Consider the following 15,635-nt stretch of genomic DNA (forward strand, 5'->3'; position numbering starts at 1 on the left):
TCTAGAGGTCGATTTTTGAGAAAAGATTAATTGCAAAAACCGTATTTCGATATCTTGTCAATTTACGGCGCTGGAAGGCGTTTTCACAACTTTTTTTTTAATTTCGTCCAATTTTTGCCATTTTCACTGACTTTTAACCTTGTCATCTGAAGAGAAAATCACAGAACTGGAAGAAGTAATAGAACATGTAAAATAGGATATAATAGGCTTGTGCGAGGTGAGACAGCTAGGAGAGTGTCTAAAAACTTTGAAATCAGGCCATAATCTATATTACCGCGGAGACAACGACAAAAAAGTAGGCGGTATTGGTTTCCTAGTACACAAGAGACACAAAGATAACATTATCACCACCAACTACATGCAGAAAGAGTAGGTTACGCAATATTAAGACTAAATTCCAGATATAACCTGAAAGTTACTATAGCTTATGCACCAACAATAGACCATGAAGATCAAGAAGTAGAAGCATTCTACGAAAACATTAAGACAGAACTAAGTCACACACTTCAACACAATCTGTGGTGGTTTAAATTCAGGAGTAAAATCAGAGAATACAGAAATAGTAAAGTATGGCATCGGCACTAGAAATTCCAGAGGCGAAATGGTGGTCAACTTCTTGCTAGAAAACAACCTCTACTTGATGAATAGCTGATAAGAAACCTAACAGAAAATGGACATGGACCAGTCCCGACGGCAAGACTTCATCATAACTGATAATAAATCGATAGTCCACGATGTAACAGTGTTGAACCAAGTTTCAATAGGAAGCGACCATCGCATGGTCAGGGCATTAGTGGTAATAGACACAGAAAAGGAAAGAGAAAGACTGATGATGAAGAAAAATAGAAACAAATGGAACGATCCAGAAAGCCCTGACAGATATAAAAACATGATTACCCAAGCATTGCATGATAATGATAACATAACAGACATAAACGTTACAAACAAAATAATAACAGATACATTACGTTTACGTTAATGCTGGAAGACAATATGAGCTTACCAGAACTAAGGAAGATAAATAAAGAAATGTCTAGGAATATCAGGTAAAATATAAGACACTACAATACGCAACAAATCCAGCAGACCATACAAGAAAACAAAAGCCTGAAAGTTCTTAGGAGAAAATTAGCTATTAGTAAAAACAAAATAACAAAACTGAAAAATAGTAAAGGAAACATAACATCTAACAGATCCGAGTTACTACAAATAGTAGAGGAATTTTACAGAGAACTGTATAAGGGCAGGGCAGACATTCAATCAGATGCTAAAGAAATAACTCAAAAATATGGGGTCCAAAATCAAGGTTCCGAAGAAATTCCCGAAATTGACGGTGAGGAGATTCAAAAAGCACTAACACAAATGAAGAACAATAGATCAGCAGGAACAGATTTTATAACGATAGAAGCAATTATAATGGAGGTATCATTCTTATCAATAAAATCAAAGAAATTTTTAACTTTTGCCTAACAAAAACCATCATACCAGGGGATTGGAACAACGTTTTGATGATACTGCTTCATAAAAAGGAGATGCTACAGACATAGCCAACTAGCTTACTCTCTTACTTATACAAGCTTTTCACAAAAATAATAACCAACAGACTGGAAAAAAAGCTTGATTTTTACCAATCAGTGGAACAGACAGGATTTGGAACTACAGATCATCTATTGGCCTTAAAAACCCTTATCGAAAGAACAGTGGAGTATAATAGACCATTGGTTCTGATCTTCGTGGACTTTCTGAAAGCATTTGACACTATAGAACCAGACGCAATTCTCAAAGCTCTTAGTCAAAGCCGCATTGACTACAGATATACTAGACTAATATACCTATATAAAGATACAACAGCATGCGTGAGGTTACACAAAAACACAATTAAATTTCCACTCGAAAGAGGAGTTAGGCAAGAAGACACGATGTCACCCAAACTTTTTATTACCGTCCTCGAATACGCGTTCAAACAGCTGGAATGGGAACAAAGAGGCATAAACATCGACGGTAAGAGATTAAACAACTTGCGTTTTGCCGACGACATCGTGCTGATCGCTGACGATATACAAGAAGCCAAAGAAATGCTGGCAGAACTAGCAAATGCCACCACAAAAGTAGGACTACAAATAAACACACAAAAGACAAAGATAATGATCAACCTAGTTCTCGGAGAAACTCTAACATTGGGAAGTCACAACATCGACGAGGTAAGGGAATATCTAGGCCATGACATAAAAATACACAGAGACAACCAAACGCAGGAGCTGCAAAGACGAGTGAAGCTTGGATGGGCAGCCTATGGTAAAGTGAACGTAGTATTCAAAAGCGATATCCCGATCTGTTTGAAGTGTAAAGTGTTTAATCAATGTGTGCTTCCTGTCATGACTTACGGAGCAGAGACATTCATGCTAACAAGAGCGAGTGCAGAAAAACATGGAGCGCTCTATGCTGGGAAAAATACTATCAGATCGTGTTAGGAACATAGATATCCGCAAAAGAACGAAAGTGGAAGACGTAATAACAAGAATTGCGAAACTGAAGTGGCAATATGCAGGACATGTAGCTAGACACAATGGTGATAGGTGGACGAGGAGATTATTGGAGTGGCGACCGCGAAACTACAAACGAAGTGCAGGAAGACCTCCCACAAGATGACGAGATGACATAAAAAATATGGAAAGTCAGTGGATGAGTGTGGCTTGGGGTCGTAAACGGTGGAAATGTAAAGGGGAGGCTTATGTCCAGCAGTGGACTACGATAGCTGGGTAAAGAAGAAAGAAGAAGTACTTTTTGGCACAATAACACTATTAAATTTAAAAAAATCATATCTTGGTAAGGAAGCATTTGCGGACCCATGTTTATAGGACATTTTTGACTCAAATTTATAGTGAAAGTTCCTGTACAAGCCGAATTACAATTTTCTTCAAGCGTTTGGTTAAAACACATTTAACAAGAAAAATCATTTGTAAATTTATTTTAACTTCCGTATTTGATCATAAAATATTAATTTTAATAAAGTCTGAAGGTTGTATTATTTATGCAGTGCCGATATGTTATACTTTCCAAGGGTTTTTGATGGGAATCGAATAGAAATTGAATTGTATATTACATGAATTATTCACGCTTGAGAATACTAATCTTCATTGCAGACAATATGGACTTTATTAATTTTGCGTAGGCAATTTTTAATTAATTGTGTATATTTCGTAACATTCTAGAATAAATAGTTTTACTATAATCAACATTATGCGCGTCAATGCAACATTTTGTGTTTGAACGAAAGTTTGTAATCAAAATCTGATTTAATTTGTTTACCTAAAAAAATTACAGGAAAATTAAATTTGACCGGATTCATTGATATTACTGTAATTTGAAATCGTGTAACGATAGGTAATTTTTTTTTTTGTATGTCGTGAGGATTGCGCAAAATACAAACAAATTTGTGTGCAGCCTTGAACTTGAACTTGAGTCCTGATTACAATGAAGCAATCAGTTTCAATGTGCCTCTGTGTGTTCCGTTGCATTTAAGTGCATGAAATTAAATTTAAAACCGCTGATTTTCCCGTAGATTTTCGTTATTCCGACTGTAAATACAGCTATTAGGCGGTTTAATATGTTTTGATTTATTAAGTTCATTTCCGAATGGTGTAAACAGGATAATAAGCGGCTTGTAAGACGCATGTGATACAATATAACGGAAGTAAACTGCTATCTAGGTGGTATCGGGTTATCCGACTTTTACAGGGTAAATTAATCAGATAAGTGTTCAAGGTAGTCTATGCCTTTGAGCTTTTAAACAAGTAATTGTTGCAATCGTGTCTTTGTAAACTACTTCAGGTACAAGGTATTATTGCATTCTTCCTTCCGTTATAGTTATAAAATGCTTCTTGTCAATTGTATGATTTATTAGTACGTTATTAGTATGATTATACAGGGTGTTTCAAAATACGTATTAAAAATTTGTAGGGCATGTAGCAACAATAAGAGGAAAATATTCTGTGTAAACATATACCGTTCGATCTTTAGTAGTAGTGATGGGTAAATTACCGGTAAAGTAAATATTTTACTACTTACTAGGAACATTTGACAAGTAAATTACCAGTAAATTACTGGAATATTACAATTCATCATTTTCTTACTCCCAGTGGATTTTACAGGCAATTTTGTCCCTGACTGTCTTTTCAACTTGTGTTTCTGGCAGTTCAAGCTTTGACACCGCTTTTCTCCTTGACTGTATGAAATTTTGTAGTGTTTTTTCAGGTTATTGGGTGGGAAATTTAAAGAGGAATCCAGAAATGTGCTTAAGACAGTTATTTTCTCAATCCAATTGAATTTACAAGTGGTTTTGTCCCTGACTGTCTTTTCAAACTGTGTTTCAAACTTTGACATCGCTTTTCTCCCTGACTATCAAATTTTGTAACGTTTTTTCATGATATTGGGTAGGAAATTTAAAGAGGATTTAAAAAATGTGCTGAAAACAGGTATTTTCTCACTCCAAGTGGGTTTTACTGGCAATTTTGTCCCTGGCTGTCGTTTCAAACTATGTTTCTAGTAGTTCAAACTTTGACATCCGTTTTCTCCGTGACTGTATCAATTTTTTTAGTGTTTTTCATGTTATTCGGTGGGAAATTCAAAGAGGAATCCAGAAATGTGCTTAAGACAGTTATTTTCTCACTCCCAGTGGGTTTTACAGACAATTTTGTCTCTGACTGTCCTTTCAAACTGTGTTTCTGTCAGTTCAAACTTTGACACCGCTTTTCTCCTTGCCTGTACCAAATTTTGAGTGTTTTTTTTAGGTTATTGAATAGGAAATTTAATGAGGATTCCAAAAATATGGTTAAAACAGTTATTTGCTCCCTCCAAGTGGGCTTTGCAGTTCATTTTGTCCCTGACTGTCCTTTCAAACTGTGTTTCTGACAGTTCGAATTTTGACACCGCCTTTCTCCCTGAATGTACCACATATTGTAGTGTTTCTTCAGGTTATTGGGTGGGAAATTTTAAGAGGATACCATAAATGTGCTTAAAACAGTTATTTTCTCACTCCAATTGAATTTACAAGTGATTTTATCCCTGACCGTCTCTTCAAACTGTGTTTCTGTCAGTTAAACTTTGGCATCGCTTCTCTCCCTGATTGTATCAAATTTTGTTGTGTTTGTTTAGGTTATTGGGTGGGAAATTTAAAGAGGATTCCAGAAATGTGCTGAAAACAGTTTTTTTCTCACTCCAAGGGGGTTCTACAGGCAATTTTGTTCTTGACTGTCCTTTTAACCTGTGTTTCTGGCAGTTCAAACTTGGACACCGCTTCTCTCCCTGACTGTATCAAATTTTGTAGTGTTTTTTCAGGTTATTGGATGGGAAATTTAAAGAGGATTCCAGAAATGTGCCGAAAACAGTTATTTTCTCGCTCCAAGTGGGTTTTACTGGCAATTTTGTCCCGGACTGTCGTTTCAAACTATGTTTCTAGTAGTTCAAACTTTGACATCGGTTTTCTCCCTGACTATATCAAATTTTTATTGCTTTTTCAGGTTAATGGGAGGGTAATTTAAAGGGGATTCCAGAAATGTGCTTTAGAGTTATTTTCTCACTCCAAGTGGGTTTTACAGGCAATTTTGTCGCTGACTGTTCTTTCAAACTGTGTTTCCGTCAGTTCAAACTTTGACACCGCTTTTCTCCTTGCCTGTTCCAAATTTTGAGTGTTTTTTCAGGTTATTGGGTGGGAAATTTAAAGAGGATTCCAGAAATGTGCTTAAATTTATTTTCTCACTTCAAGTGGGTTTTACAGGTAATTTTGTCGCTGACTGTTTTTTCAAACTGTGTTTCTGTCAGTTCAAACTTTGACACAGCTTTTCTCCTTGCCTGTACCAAATTTTGAGTGTTTTTTAGGTTATTGAATAGGAAAATTAATGAGGATTCCAAAAATATGGTTAAAACAGTTATTTGCTCACTCCAAGTGGGCTTTGCAGTTCATTTTGTCCCTGACTGTCCTTTCAAACTGTGTTTCTGGCAGTTCAAATTTTGACACCGCCTTTCTCCCTGAATGTACCACATATTGTAGTGTTTCTTCAGTTTATTGGGTGGTAAATTTAAAGAGGATACCAGAAATGTGCTTAAAACAGTTATTTTCTCACTCCAATTGAATTTACAAGTGATTTTATCCCTGACTGTCGTTTCAAACTGTGTTTCTGTCAATTCAAACTTTGACAACGTTTCTCTCCCTGACTGTATCAAATTTTGTAGTGTTTTTTCAGGTTATTGGGTGAGAAATTTAACGAGGATTCCAGAAATGTGCTGAAAACAGTTATTTTTTCACTCCAAGTGGGTTTTACAGGCGATTTTGTCCTTGACTGTCCTTTTAACCTGTGTTTCTGGCAGTTCAAATTTTGACACCGCTTCTCTCGCTGACTGTATCAAATTTTGTAGTGTTTTTTCAGGTTATTGAATAGGAAATTTAATGAGGATTCCAAAAATGTGCTTAATACAGTTATTTTTTTACTCCGAGTGGACTTTACAGTTGATTTTGTTCCTTACTGTCCTTTCAAACTGTGTTTCTGGCAGTTCAAATTTTGACACCGCCTTTCTCCCTGAATGTACCACATATTGTAGTGTTTTTTCAGGTTATTGAGTGGGAAATTTAATAAAGATTTCAAAAATGTGCTTCAAATAACACTAACGGAAACGTAACAGAAGAAAAAAGTGAGCTAATAAGTATTAAAATAATATAAATATCTAAAACCACTAGATTTGCATGACAGAAGAATTCTTAATGTGGGATCTGCGGAAATGCCCGGTATCAGCACCGAAGAAGTTCATCCCAAATGAAGAACACAAGAGCACGGAAAGATGACGGTTTCACAAGTGAAATGATTAAACTGGGCGGGACTGCAATTGAATTGAATCTGTAAAAATTCTCCTAAATAAATATCTGACACAAAGTATCATCCCAGAAATGTGGCAGAACGCTCAGATGATCCTATTACATAAAACGGAACATAACTTAAAAATTTAAAAATACCCACCCATAAGCCTGCTTCCACATCCATACAAACTGTTAACAAAAATAATAACAAATAGACTTACAAACAAATTAGACTCTTGCCACGCACCTGAACAAACTGGATTCCGCAAAGTCTTCATTCAGTACAAGCGATCATATTCAGTCAATCCGATCACTGATAGAAAAAATGCAATGAATACAACGAATCACTGCACCTAGCTTTTGTTGGCTGTAATAAACCGTTCGATTCCCTAGAACTGTAGGCTACTTTTGAAGCTTCAAGTAATGCAAGGGTTGACTCAAGGTATAAAGATTTTCTAAAAAATATCATCAATGATAAAATGAGACGAAGATATTAGAAACCAATAAAATCCTAATAAAAAGGGGAGTTAGACAGGGTGACACCATCTGTCCAAAGCTGCTCACTATTGCATTAGGAAATGTTTTTTAAGACACTGAAATGGAGTAGAAAAGGTCTAAAAATTGATGGAAAATATCTAAACCATCTTCGTTTTGCGGACGATGTGGTTCTCATAAGTCAGGATGTTGGAGAATTGCAATACATGATGGAAGATCTCAAGATGAACTCAGAGAAAACAGCCCATGAACCTGAGCAAGACAAAACTTATGACTAAAATTGAAAGTGTTCGAAGATCACGCCACAGAAAAATGTGAAGTGTATATTTATTTGGGACACATTATTAACTTGAGTAAATCAGGCCGATAAGTCTAACGAGCTTTCTACTGAAAGCTTTAGAACGACTTGTCGACCGCTACCTCAAAGAGGGATCACTAATAGCTAGACCCCTACATGAACATCAGTGCTTGTCAGAGCGACAAGTCAACGAAAACAGCTCTGCATCACCTAACACGCAGAATAGAAGAAGCTCTCGTCAGAAGGCGAGAATCTCTTCGAAGGAGCATTCGACAATACTCCCTTCAATGTCATTTACCGTGAGTTGACTGAACGCAACGTTGAGCTCTCTCTAAGAGAGTGGATTCGTTTCATGCTGTCCTGTCGCAGCATTCAAGCAGAAATGCACGGAGATCGGTCCATGGAGGTTTCAAGGGGCTGTCCTCAGGGAGGAGTACTCTCCCCTCTGCTGTGGAGCCTTGTAGTGGACGAACTACTGTGGAATCTGAACGATGCTGGCCTGTATGCACAGGCATATGCAGACGACATAGTTATTCTCTGTAACGGAACCAGAGACAGGCTTCGTGGCGCTGTAGCTAGAGCGCTGCGAATGGTCGGTAACTGGTGGGACCTAGTCGGGTTAAGAGTCAACCCGGCAAAAGCACAGCTTATGCTCTTCAGCAGAAAGCGTGACCAAGGAATACGCCCAGAGATAATTCTCTCTGGTGTAACACTAAACTACAGTCAGTCGATTAAGTATCTACCTGGGGGCCTATTCTTGAACGCAGGGAGTAGAATTGCCAAGTAAGGGGTTGATAGAATGTGACAGAAGAAGCTGACAATAGCGGGTTCCTGTCACATTCTACATGTCTTTCTCTTGATAATTCCCTTCCCTCGTTTCAAGAATACGCACCCTGGACGCTAAATTGTCATGGTGGGAGCATATAACCTGTAAAATCAGGAAAGCTTCGTTCGTTTCTTTCGGTGGCACCTAGGGATTACAACCGAAGGTTGCCCATTGGCTCTACTGCGCCATAGTCAGACCTATACTAACATATGGGGCCCTTGTGTGGTGGCCATGTGTCGAAAGAAGTGACGTGTGCACACAATTAGATAGGTTAAAAAGGCTCGCCAGCACTGCGATAACGGGAGGCATGAGAACTGCCCCCACGAGAGCACTTGAAGTGTTGCTCAACTTTGTGCCTTTGGACCTTCACATAAAAATGGAAACCATAATGGCAGCCTGCGCACTATGGATCAATCACAAGTTTGCACGTATGGACACTCTTGTATATGGGACTGGGGGCCACTGAACGGTGCCCAATACTTCTTATGAGTAGTGACCATATGCCTAGAAGGCTGCAGCCCTCAAACTTTCTCAAGGTTGTAATTACCGAGCGGGAGGAGGGTTTGGATGTCTGCGTTGAGACAGGCCAAACAGCGAAGCACTTTGCATTGGGTACACACGCTACTGTATTCCAGGCTGAGGTGCTTGCGATCCTGTATTGTGGGCTAAAACTACTATCGGGTCCGCGACAGGAAGACACAATTAACATTTGTTCTGACAGCCGAGCTGCCATTATGGCAAGTGCTGAGGTAGGCACTCCAAATTGGTTCTGGAGAGCAAAACAACCCTGGAAAAGCTGGCCCAAAAAAAACGACATCCGTATTGTCTGGGTTCCGGGACATGCTGCTATTCCGGGAAATGAAGAGGCGCATCGACGGGCACAACTGGGCACTCAGAAAGTGCCTGTTGGTCCAGAGCGGACTGTGGGGATCGCCAATAACAGGGTGATCCAGTCGCTAAAATCTTTAGCCCAGCAGCTGTTTCGCTGGGACTCCGCCATAGGTATGAGGCAGGCCAAAGAACTCATCAGTGGCCCCTCAGCCAAAAATACGAAATACCTGCTGGAACTAAGCAGAGAGAACTTAAGGACGGTGACCGGCCTACTGCCAGCTGAGATGGCATCAGTACTTGATGGGCATAACCGAGGATCCTACTTGTCGAGGATGCTTGGAAGAGAAAGAGTCGGCAGAACACATCTTAATGTGGTGTCCAGCCTTCACTCGTTCACGGACAACATTCCTGGGACAGTCAATAATGACGCCCAGGACAATCAAGGAGCTAAGACCTAGCAGACAGAAGCGACTTACGGAATGGAAACAATGGTCACTCTTACCATAAATTCTGCAAATCAACACATGATATTGAACGAATGATGTTCGGAATAAGGCTTGGAGATCATGTTGAGAAAGAGAAGAACACAAGTCGAGGATGTCATAGCAAGAATAGCTCGAATGATGTGGAGCTGGGTTGGACAAGTCGCACGCCAAAACGAGTCCAGGTGGACAAAGCGCATAATAGAATGGAGATAGCGTCTACGTAAAAGAAGTGCTGGTAGACCGCAGAAACAATGGTTGGATGATATTAGAGAGAAGGCTGGTAGAGACTCGCATCAGATGGTACACAACAAGGAAGACGGAAGGGGAGGCATCTCCAGGAGTGGACTACGAAAGGCTGTCTGTTGAAAGAATAAGTCGTCGTAGTTCAATCTCACTATCTGTAATTTTGCATATTTCTTTTTTGCTTTCGGATTCCCTAATACTTTCATTCCCTTATTCTTCTCTATTACCTTGAATATTTCTTCAGTGATGTATAGCCTTACATACCTTCAAATTGCTGTGGATTTGTTAAATTATCTTCTTTTTTCGCTTCCTTCATTGCTGGTGTTACTCTTAACTTAAAAAAATATATACAGGGTGCCACAAATTCATGTCTAATTATGGGGATCTCGAAAACGGTAAGAGATACATAATTGGTTAAATGAAGGCAAAGTTGCCCGGGCAAAGTCTCTGAGTTTTTGCTTTTTTCCTGTATCCAACCTGCATCAAAATTTCAGAAAGTTTTATTATTCCTATATTTGTTTTAATATCTTTATACAAATTAAATTTATGTACAAGTATTATTTTTTTGATGTGTATATTCAGTATTTCTAATATTTTTAATCGTAAATTTATCGACAACCATTATGATCAGGAATAGGACATAATACATGAAACCTATCTAGAATTTAAAGCAAAATTTCAAAACGTAATTAAAAATAGGTGTTTGTGTTTGAAAATATTAAATCAATGATCTTATCTTTGAGCTTTTTTGATACAACCAACATTTCAAATTAAAATAGAGATAGTGCATACGTTTGCATCAACAAAAAACATTATACCAAATACAAAGATTATTAGTAATAATTTTATTTTAGCTAGTTTTGGAGCGGTAACAAACCCGTTAGGAAGCATTCTTTCTGGTATATTGGCCGAAGTATTAGGTAGAAAACGTTCTATACAAATTAGCAGTCTTCCATTTATCATAGGATGGATCTTAATAGCCTTTGGACGTAACATTGGTTGGCTTTACAGCGGACGATTGATCACAGGAATAGCTGGAGGTATGTCTAATTAAATTTAATAATAAATTATTGTATTTCAAGAAGACGAATTTTAATACAGGAATGTCAACTGCCAGTTTCACATACGTTGGTGAAATTGCTACTCCCAATAGCAGAGGTTTCCTTCAAACGTTAAGTCCTATTTTTGCCAGTTTTGGCATTTTGCTCACCTACGTTCTGGGTTACCTTATATCATGGAAGATTATAGCATTAATCAGTATTTCTTTTGCAGTTTTTACAGTGGTAAGTTCATGACAGGACAGTATTTTCACTTTTCGGGTAATGAAATGTTGTCTTTTCAGTTTACCATGCAATTTTTGCCAGACAGTCCTCCTTATCTGGTGAAATCTAGCAGAGACAGTCTCAATTCGAAAAGTGATGCCTTCAAAGCTTACGTGTTTTTCAGTGGAAATGTAGCTGCTGCTGAACAGGAAATTCAGAAAGCAACTCGCAGTAAGTAGAATAATTACCGTTACACTATTAATAAACTAAGGCGTGGTTGTACAATAGTTTCTTAACTTTTAAACTCAGATCAAGAAGCTTGACAGTAATGTTTTGCCGAAAATATTTATTCTGCAAATTTAAGTTAGCAACATTTGCATATTTATTCAATAGTTACTCTCTCTTCAGTCCATTACCCTAGGGAGGATCTGGTGGTATCATGCGTAGTATGGTTAACCATTAGTCTCTGGGCCATGTGAACTGCTCTATGCAAGGTGGCCCTAATCAAGGGGTTTTGTTTGGTCAACCCCATTGTTTCGGTGATCTGCCTCGTGGACGACGTCCCTCGACCATTAGACGTTCGATTGAGTCGTCTTTTCGAACAATGTGGCCAAAGTATCGGAGGAAAGACTGGCTGACCTTTGTGGACAAACGCGTTTGAATGTTCAATATTGTTTGGTGTGTGGAGACATTGGTGCGATACAAGGTCCAGGTCACATTTCAAACGCATCTATTCTTCGCTTGTCTGTCCAGGTTTCTGAATCATAGCTGGTGATTGAAAAAATTAGGAAATTGAGTCAGTCAAGCTTGTAGTTAGGCTGAGGCTTGTAGTGAGTCAAGCTTGCAGCTAGCAACTCAGCTTTGTATTTTGGGTCATAACAGAGCCCCACCATATGTTGCTTAGCTTCGTTGTTGCTGTTCCGGCTATAGCTAGGCGTCTTCGTATCTCTGCTTCGCATTCTACAGTGTGATCGTCGCACAACTTTAAAGCCTGCTATCTTATCGATAACTATCATCATTTTTGCTTTTGGGGTGTTGAGCTCCAAACCGTAGTCTTTCCTAACTAAACAAACTTAGGGTAGCGTAGATTTCTGATTTTCTTTCCTCCTATTGCTACCTTGCCTTCCCATTCATCCAGTACGTGTCGTATTATACATATGTTTACTGTAGATTATAGGCTACAGGATGTCTCACACCAGCTTTCATTCCAAACTCCTTCTAAACTGTGCTATTTGTTTTGATCTTAGCTGTGTTAATATCATAGAGCTGTCTGATTAAGTTGACCAGATTCAGTGGTACTGCTATTTCACTAAGTATACACCACAGTGAGATCCACTTACCAGATTCGAAGGCCTTTGGTGTAGTCTACAAAGCAGGTTTACATTGGGACGTTAAATTCTCGTGATTTTTCAATTAGTAGGCGTACGTTGAGTATTTGTTCTCAAGTCCCTCTTCCCGGCATGAAACCAGCTTGTTCACCAGCTAATTGTGGGAGTAAAAATGGTTTAAGCCGGCTGTTAAGAATCTGGAGCACGATCTTGCTAGCATGAGGAACCAAAGCAATACTACGGTATTTACAGTCTGTGGGTGATCATTTTTTATGAATTGTGAATGTTTTTTAAATCTAGTTGCATAATGTGTGCATCACATTTACGATGCTGATGGATGGATGATGGTTATTTGGCATTATTTTCAGTAGATTTTCCATTCCCCAATCGGCTCACCGCCAGTTTTCGTCGTAGTTGGTGTATTTCATTCAATAATTTGATATAGTTGCTTTGACATCCATTGCTTCCGCTTGTCAGTTGGTGGTTTGTTATCCAGCTTTTTATTTGTGTTCAGAGTTGCTGCGGCTTGGAGGCAAGTATATGTGTAATCGTCCGCTGGTTCAGCCTGGAAACAGGCGGCTGGTGGAGTTGGAGTTGCGAGGAGACTTGTGGCTTTGACAGTCCTTCTCAGCTTAACTTATAGATTTGCCACTAGGATTTTGTGGTCAGAGCCACAGTGTGCAGATGGTTTTGTCCTAGAATCTCTTATCAATATTCTCCACCTGCTTCTAACCAGTATATAGTCAATATGGTTCTTGGTTCTCTTGTCTGGAGATGTCCACGTTAATAAGTGGCGGAGGTGGTGCTGGAATATTAAATTTGTGATACTCTATGGCGAATCGTGGAAACCTTTCTTTTCTATCATTACTAACACCAAGTACAAATCTGTCAACTGTTTTCCGAATATGCGTATGGAGTTACCACCTTCCACCATTGAAATCGCCTATTGAATGATAATAATACTTTCTTTTGGGGAATATTCGTTGTATGTGCTTTGCTGTATCAGTTCATATAAAGCTTCAATCTCGTCATCAGGTGTCAAAACACAAAATCTTTATTTTGTAGCTAAAAGCTGTCCAACCAACAAGTCTCACTTCTTGTCTTGCTGCCGCCATGACACCATGTCTTTGCCTCTATTTTTAGGAACTGGTTTTTCCATATAATGTCTTTCAAACATCCGGCTATTCTAGAGGCCTTATCTATTTGATTCTTTACCTCAGGTCTCTGAGTCTTGATCTCCTTTGGCAAGGTCTTCATTGTTTTGGTTCAAAAATAGCCAATACTTTTGTTTAGTTTAGTACTTTCGGTACTATCTTTTAGAATTCACAGTTTCTTTCCGCAAAAAGTGTCTAAGAACTTGTAACAGAGTTGTCTCAGCTCCTCTCAAAAACTCACTTCCCAGCTAGAACTTACTGCCTTTCCAAAGGGAGAAAACATTTCCAGAAATTGTTCAGCGCTAGGATACGTTTTAGAGTTTTGAATAATAAGGAACAAGAAGAGCACTGATCCCAAATTGTTTAGATCTGTTAGCCTAACACCTATTTTATTTAAAACAATAAAATAGGTAGTAGACAGTTACATGGATCATCTATACTGTCCTATCTATCATCATTATCTTATCACTTCTTTCATTTCTCGTTTTACTGATCTTTGACATCTGACTGATTGGATCTGAACAGAGCTGAAGTTAATTTGTATGCTATTTATTTGTAATTGAGTCGTTGCTAGAGTTAAAAATATGTATATTATAATAGTTAACTTTTTTTTCAGATTCCACCGACGAAAACAATGAATCAATCCAAAAATCTCTGAAGCAGCTGTACTTAAGTCCGGAAACGGTGAAACCTTTCTTAATCCTCGTTTTTCTGTTTCTGCTCCAGGAGTTAAGCGGCATCTACACCATTCTTTACTACGCAGTACAATTCATCGGAGAGACCCATCTCAAACTCAACGACTACGTGGCGAGCATTATTGTCGGCACAATTCGATTTGTAATGTCTTTAGTTTGCGCTATGTTAATCCAAAAGGTGGGACGGAAAACTTTGTGCACTTACTCCAGTTGCGGTATGGCGCTATCTGTACTCGTTTTGGGATTGTACATAAAATACTACGAAATTAACCCTGATAAAACCAAAATACTAACTTTGCTTCCTCTAATATGTATTGTGCTCAATGTTTTCTTTTCAATGATGGGAATGTTGCCCATCCCGTGGGTTTTGGTAGGGGAGATGTTTCCATTACGCGTGCGCCCAATAATGGCCGGAATCGTTATTTGTATGGCGCAGATTTTTATTTTTGTTTGTGTTAAATTGTATAACACTATGGTGACTTATATGGGTTTCAGCGGTACTATTTTCAGTTATTTTGCGGCTTCCGCCTGTGCTATGTTGTATTCTAAGTATATCCTACCTGAAACCAAAGGAAAGACTTTAGATGAAATTGAGAATTTGTTTAAAAAGAATGATAGAGTTAGTCGTGTCGCCGATGGAGTAACTAATGAAGGGTTTACAGTCAGTTCAGAAAATATTACAGTAGTAACACGGTGAGATTTATTGAGTTCCATTATTAATTTGCTCAAAAGTTATCCTGTTCAGAGTGTTTGATATTACTTGCAACTTTTGGTAAATGGATCAAATTAGGCGCTTCCTACTTAAAAAAAAACGTATTTAATTTCTCGAGAGACAAGTGCGCGATTATAGTTTAAGTAGTTACGTGGTCTAAACTCGTCACTGATGATAATGTAACCACTTTTTAGAAAATTACTGTGATACTTCTATTGTTTGATAATTTATAGTTACCTAGATATACTGCATTTTTATTTTAGGGTAAGTGAGTTATTGTTAGTTTGAAATATTTTTGCAAACCACTTTGATGATTTTATCACTGAGTACGTAATGATTCATTAAACAGATCTGATTCTGACAATTTGTGGTTGTTTACGTATAGTTATTATTACAAATTCTGGTCCATCTGTCTTAAGCTCTAGAAAGAAATGTAAATAAATGAATGTTAACGTT

The 15,635-nt window shown here is 38.2% G+C and overlaps 1 protein-coding gene across 1 annotated transcript in view; it reads left to right on the forward strand.

Moving 5' to 3' along the window:
- LOC145727138 (facilitated trehalose transporter Tret1-like) overlaps positions 1–15,635 on the forward strand; it is a 56,797-nt gene extending 41,162 nt beyond the window's left edge. The window contains exons 4-7 of the mRNA XM_081976608.1: positions 10,883–11,068; positions 11,130–11,311; positions 11,371–11,521; positions 14,389–15,635. Of these exons, the coding sequence (XP_081832734.1) occupies positions 10,883–11,068; positions 11,130–11,311; positions 11,371–11,521; positions 14,389–15,164 (1,295 nt within the window). The 3' untranslated portion in view covers positions 15,165–15,635. The remainder of the gene's footprint in view (positions 1–10,882; positions 11,069–11,129; positions 11,312–11,370; positions 11,522–14,388) is intronic.

Source organism: Ips typographus, linkage group LG3 (genome assembly GCF_016097725.1).
Source record: "Ips typographus isolate SLU linkage group LG3, UJ_Ityp_2.0, whole genome shotgun sequence".
Taxonomy (NCBI): domain Eukaryota; kingdom Metazoa; phylum Arthropoda; class Insecta; order Coleoptera; family Curculionidae; genus Ips; species Ips typographus.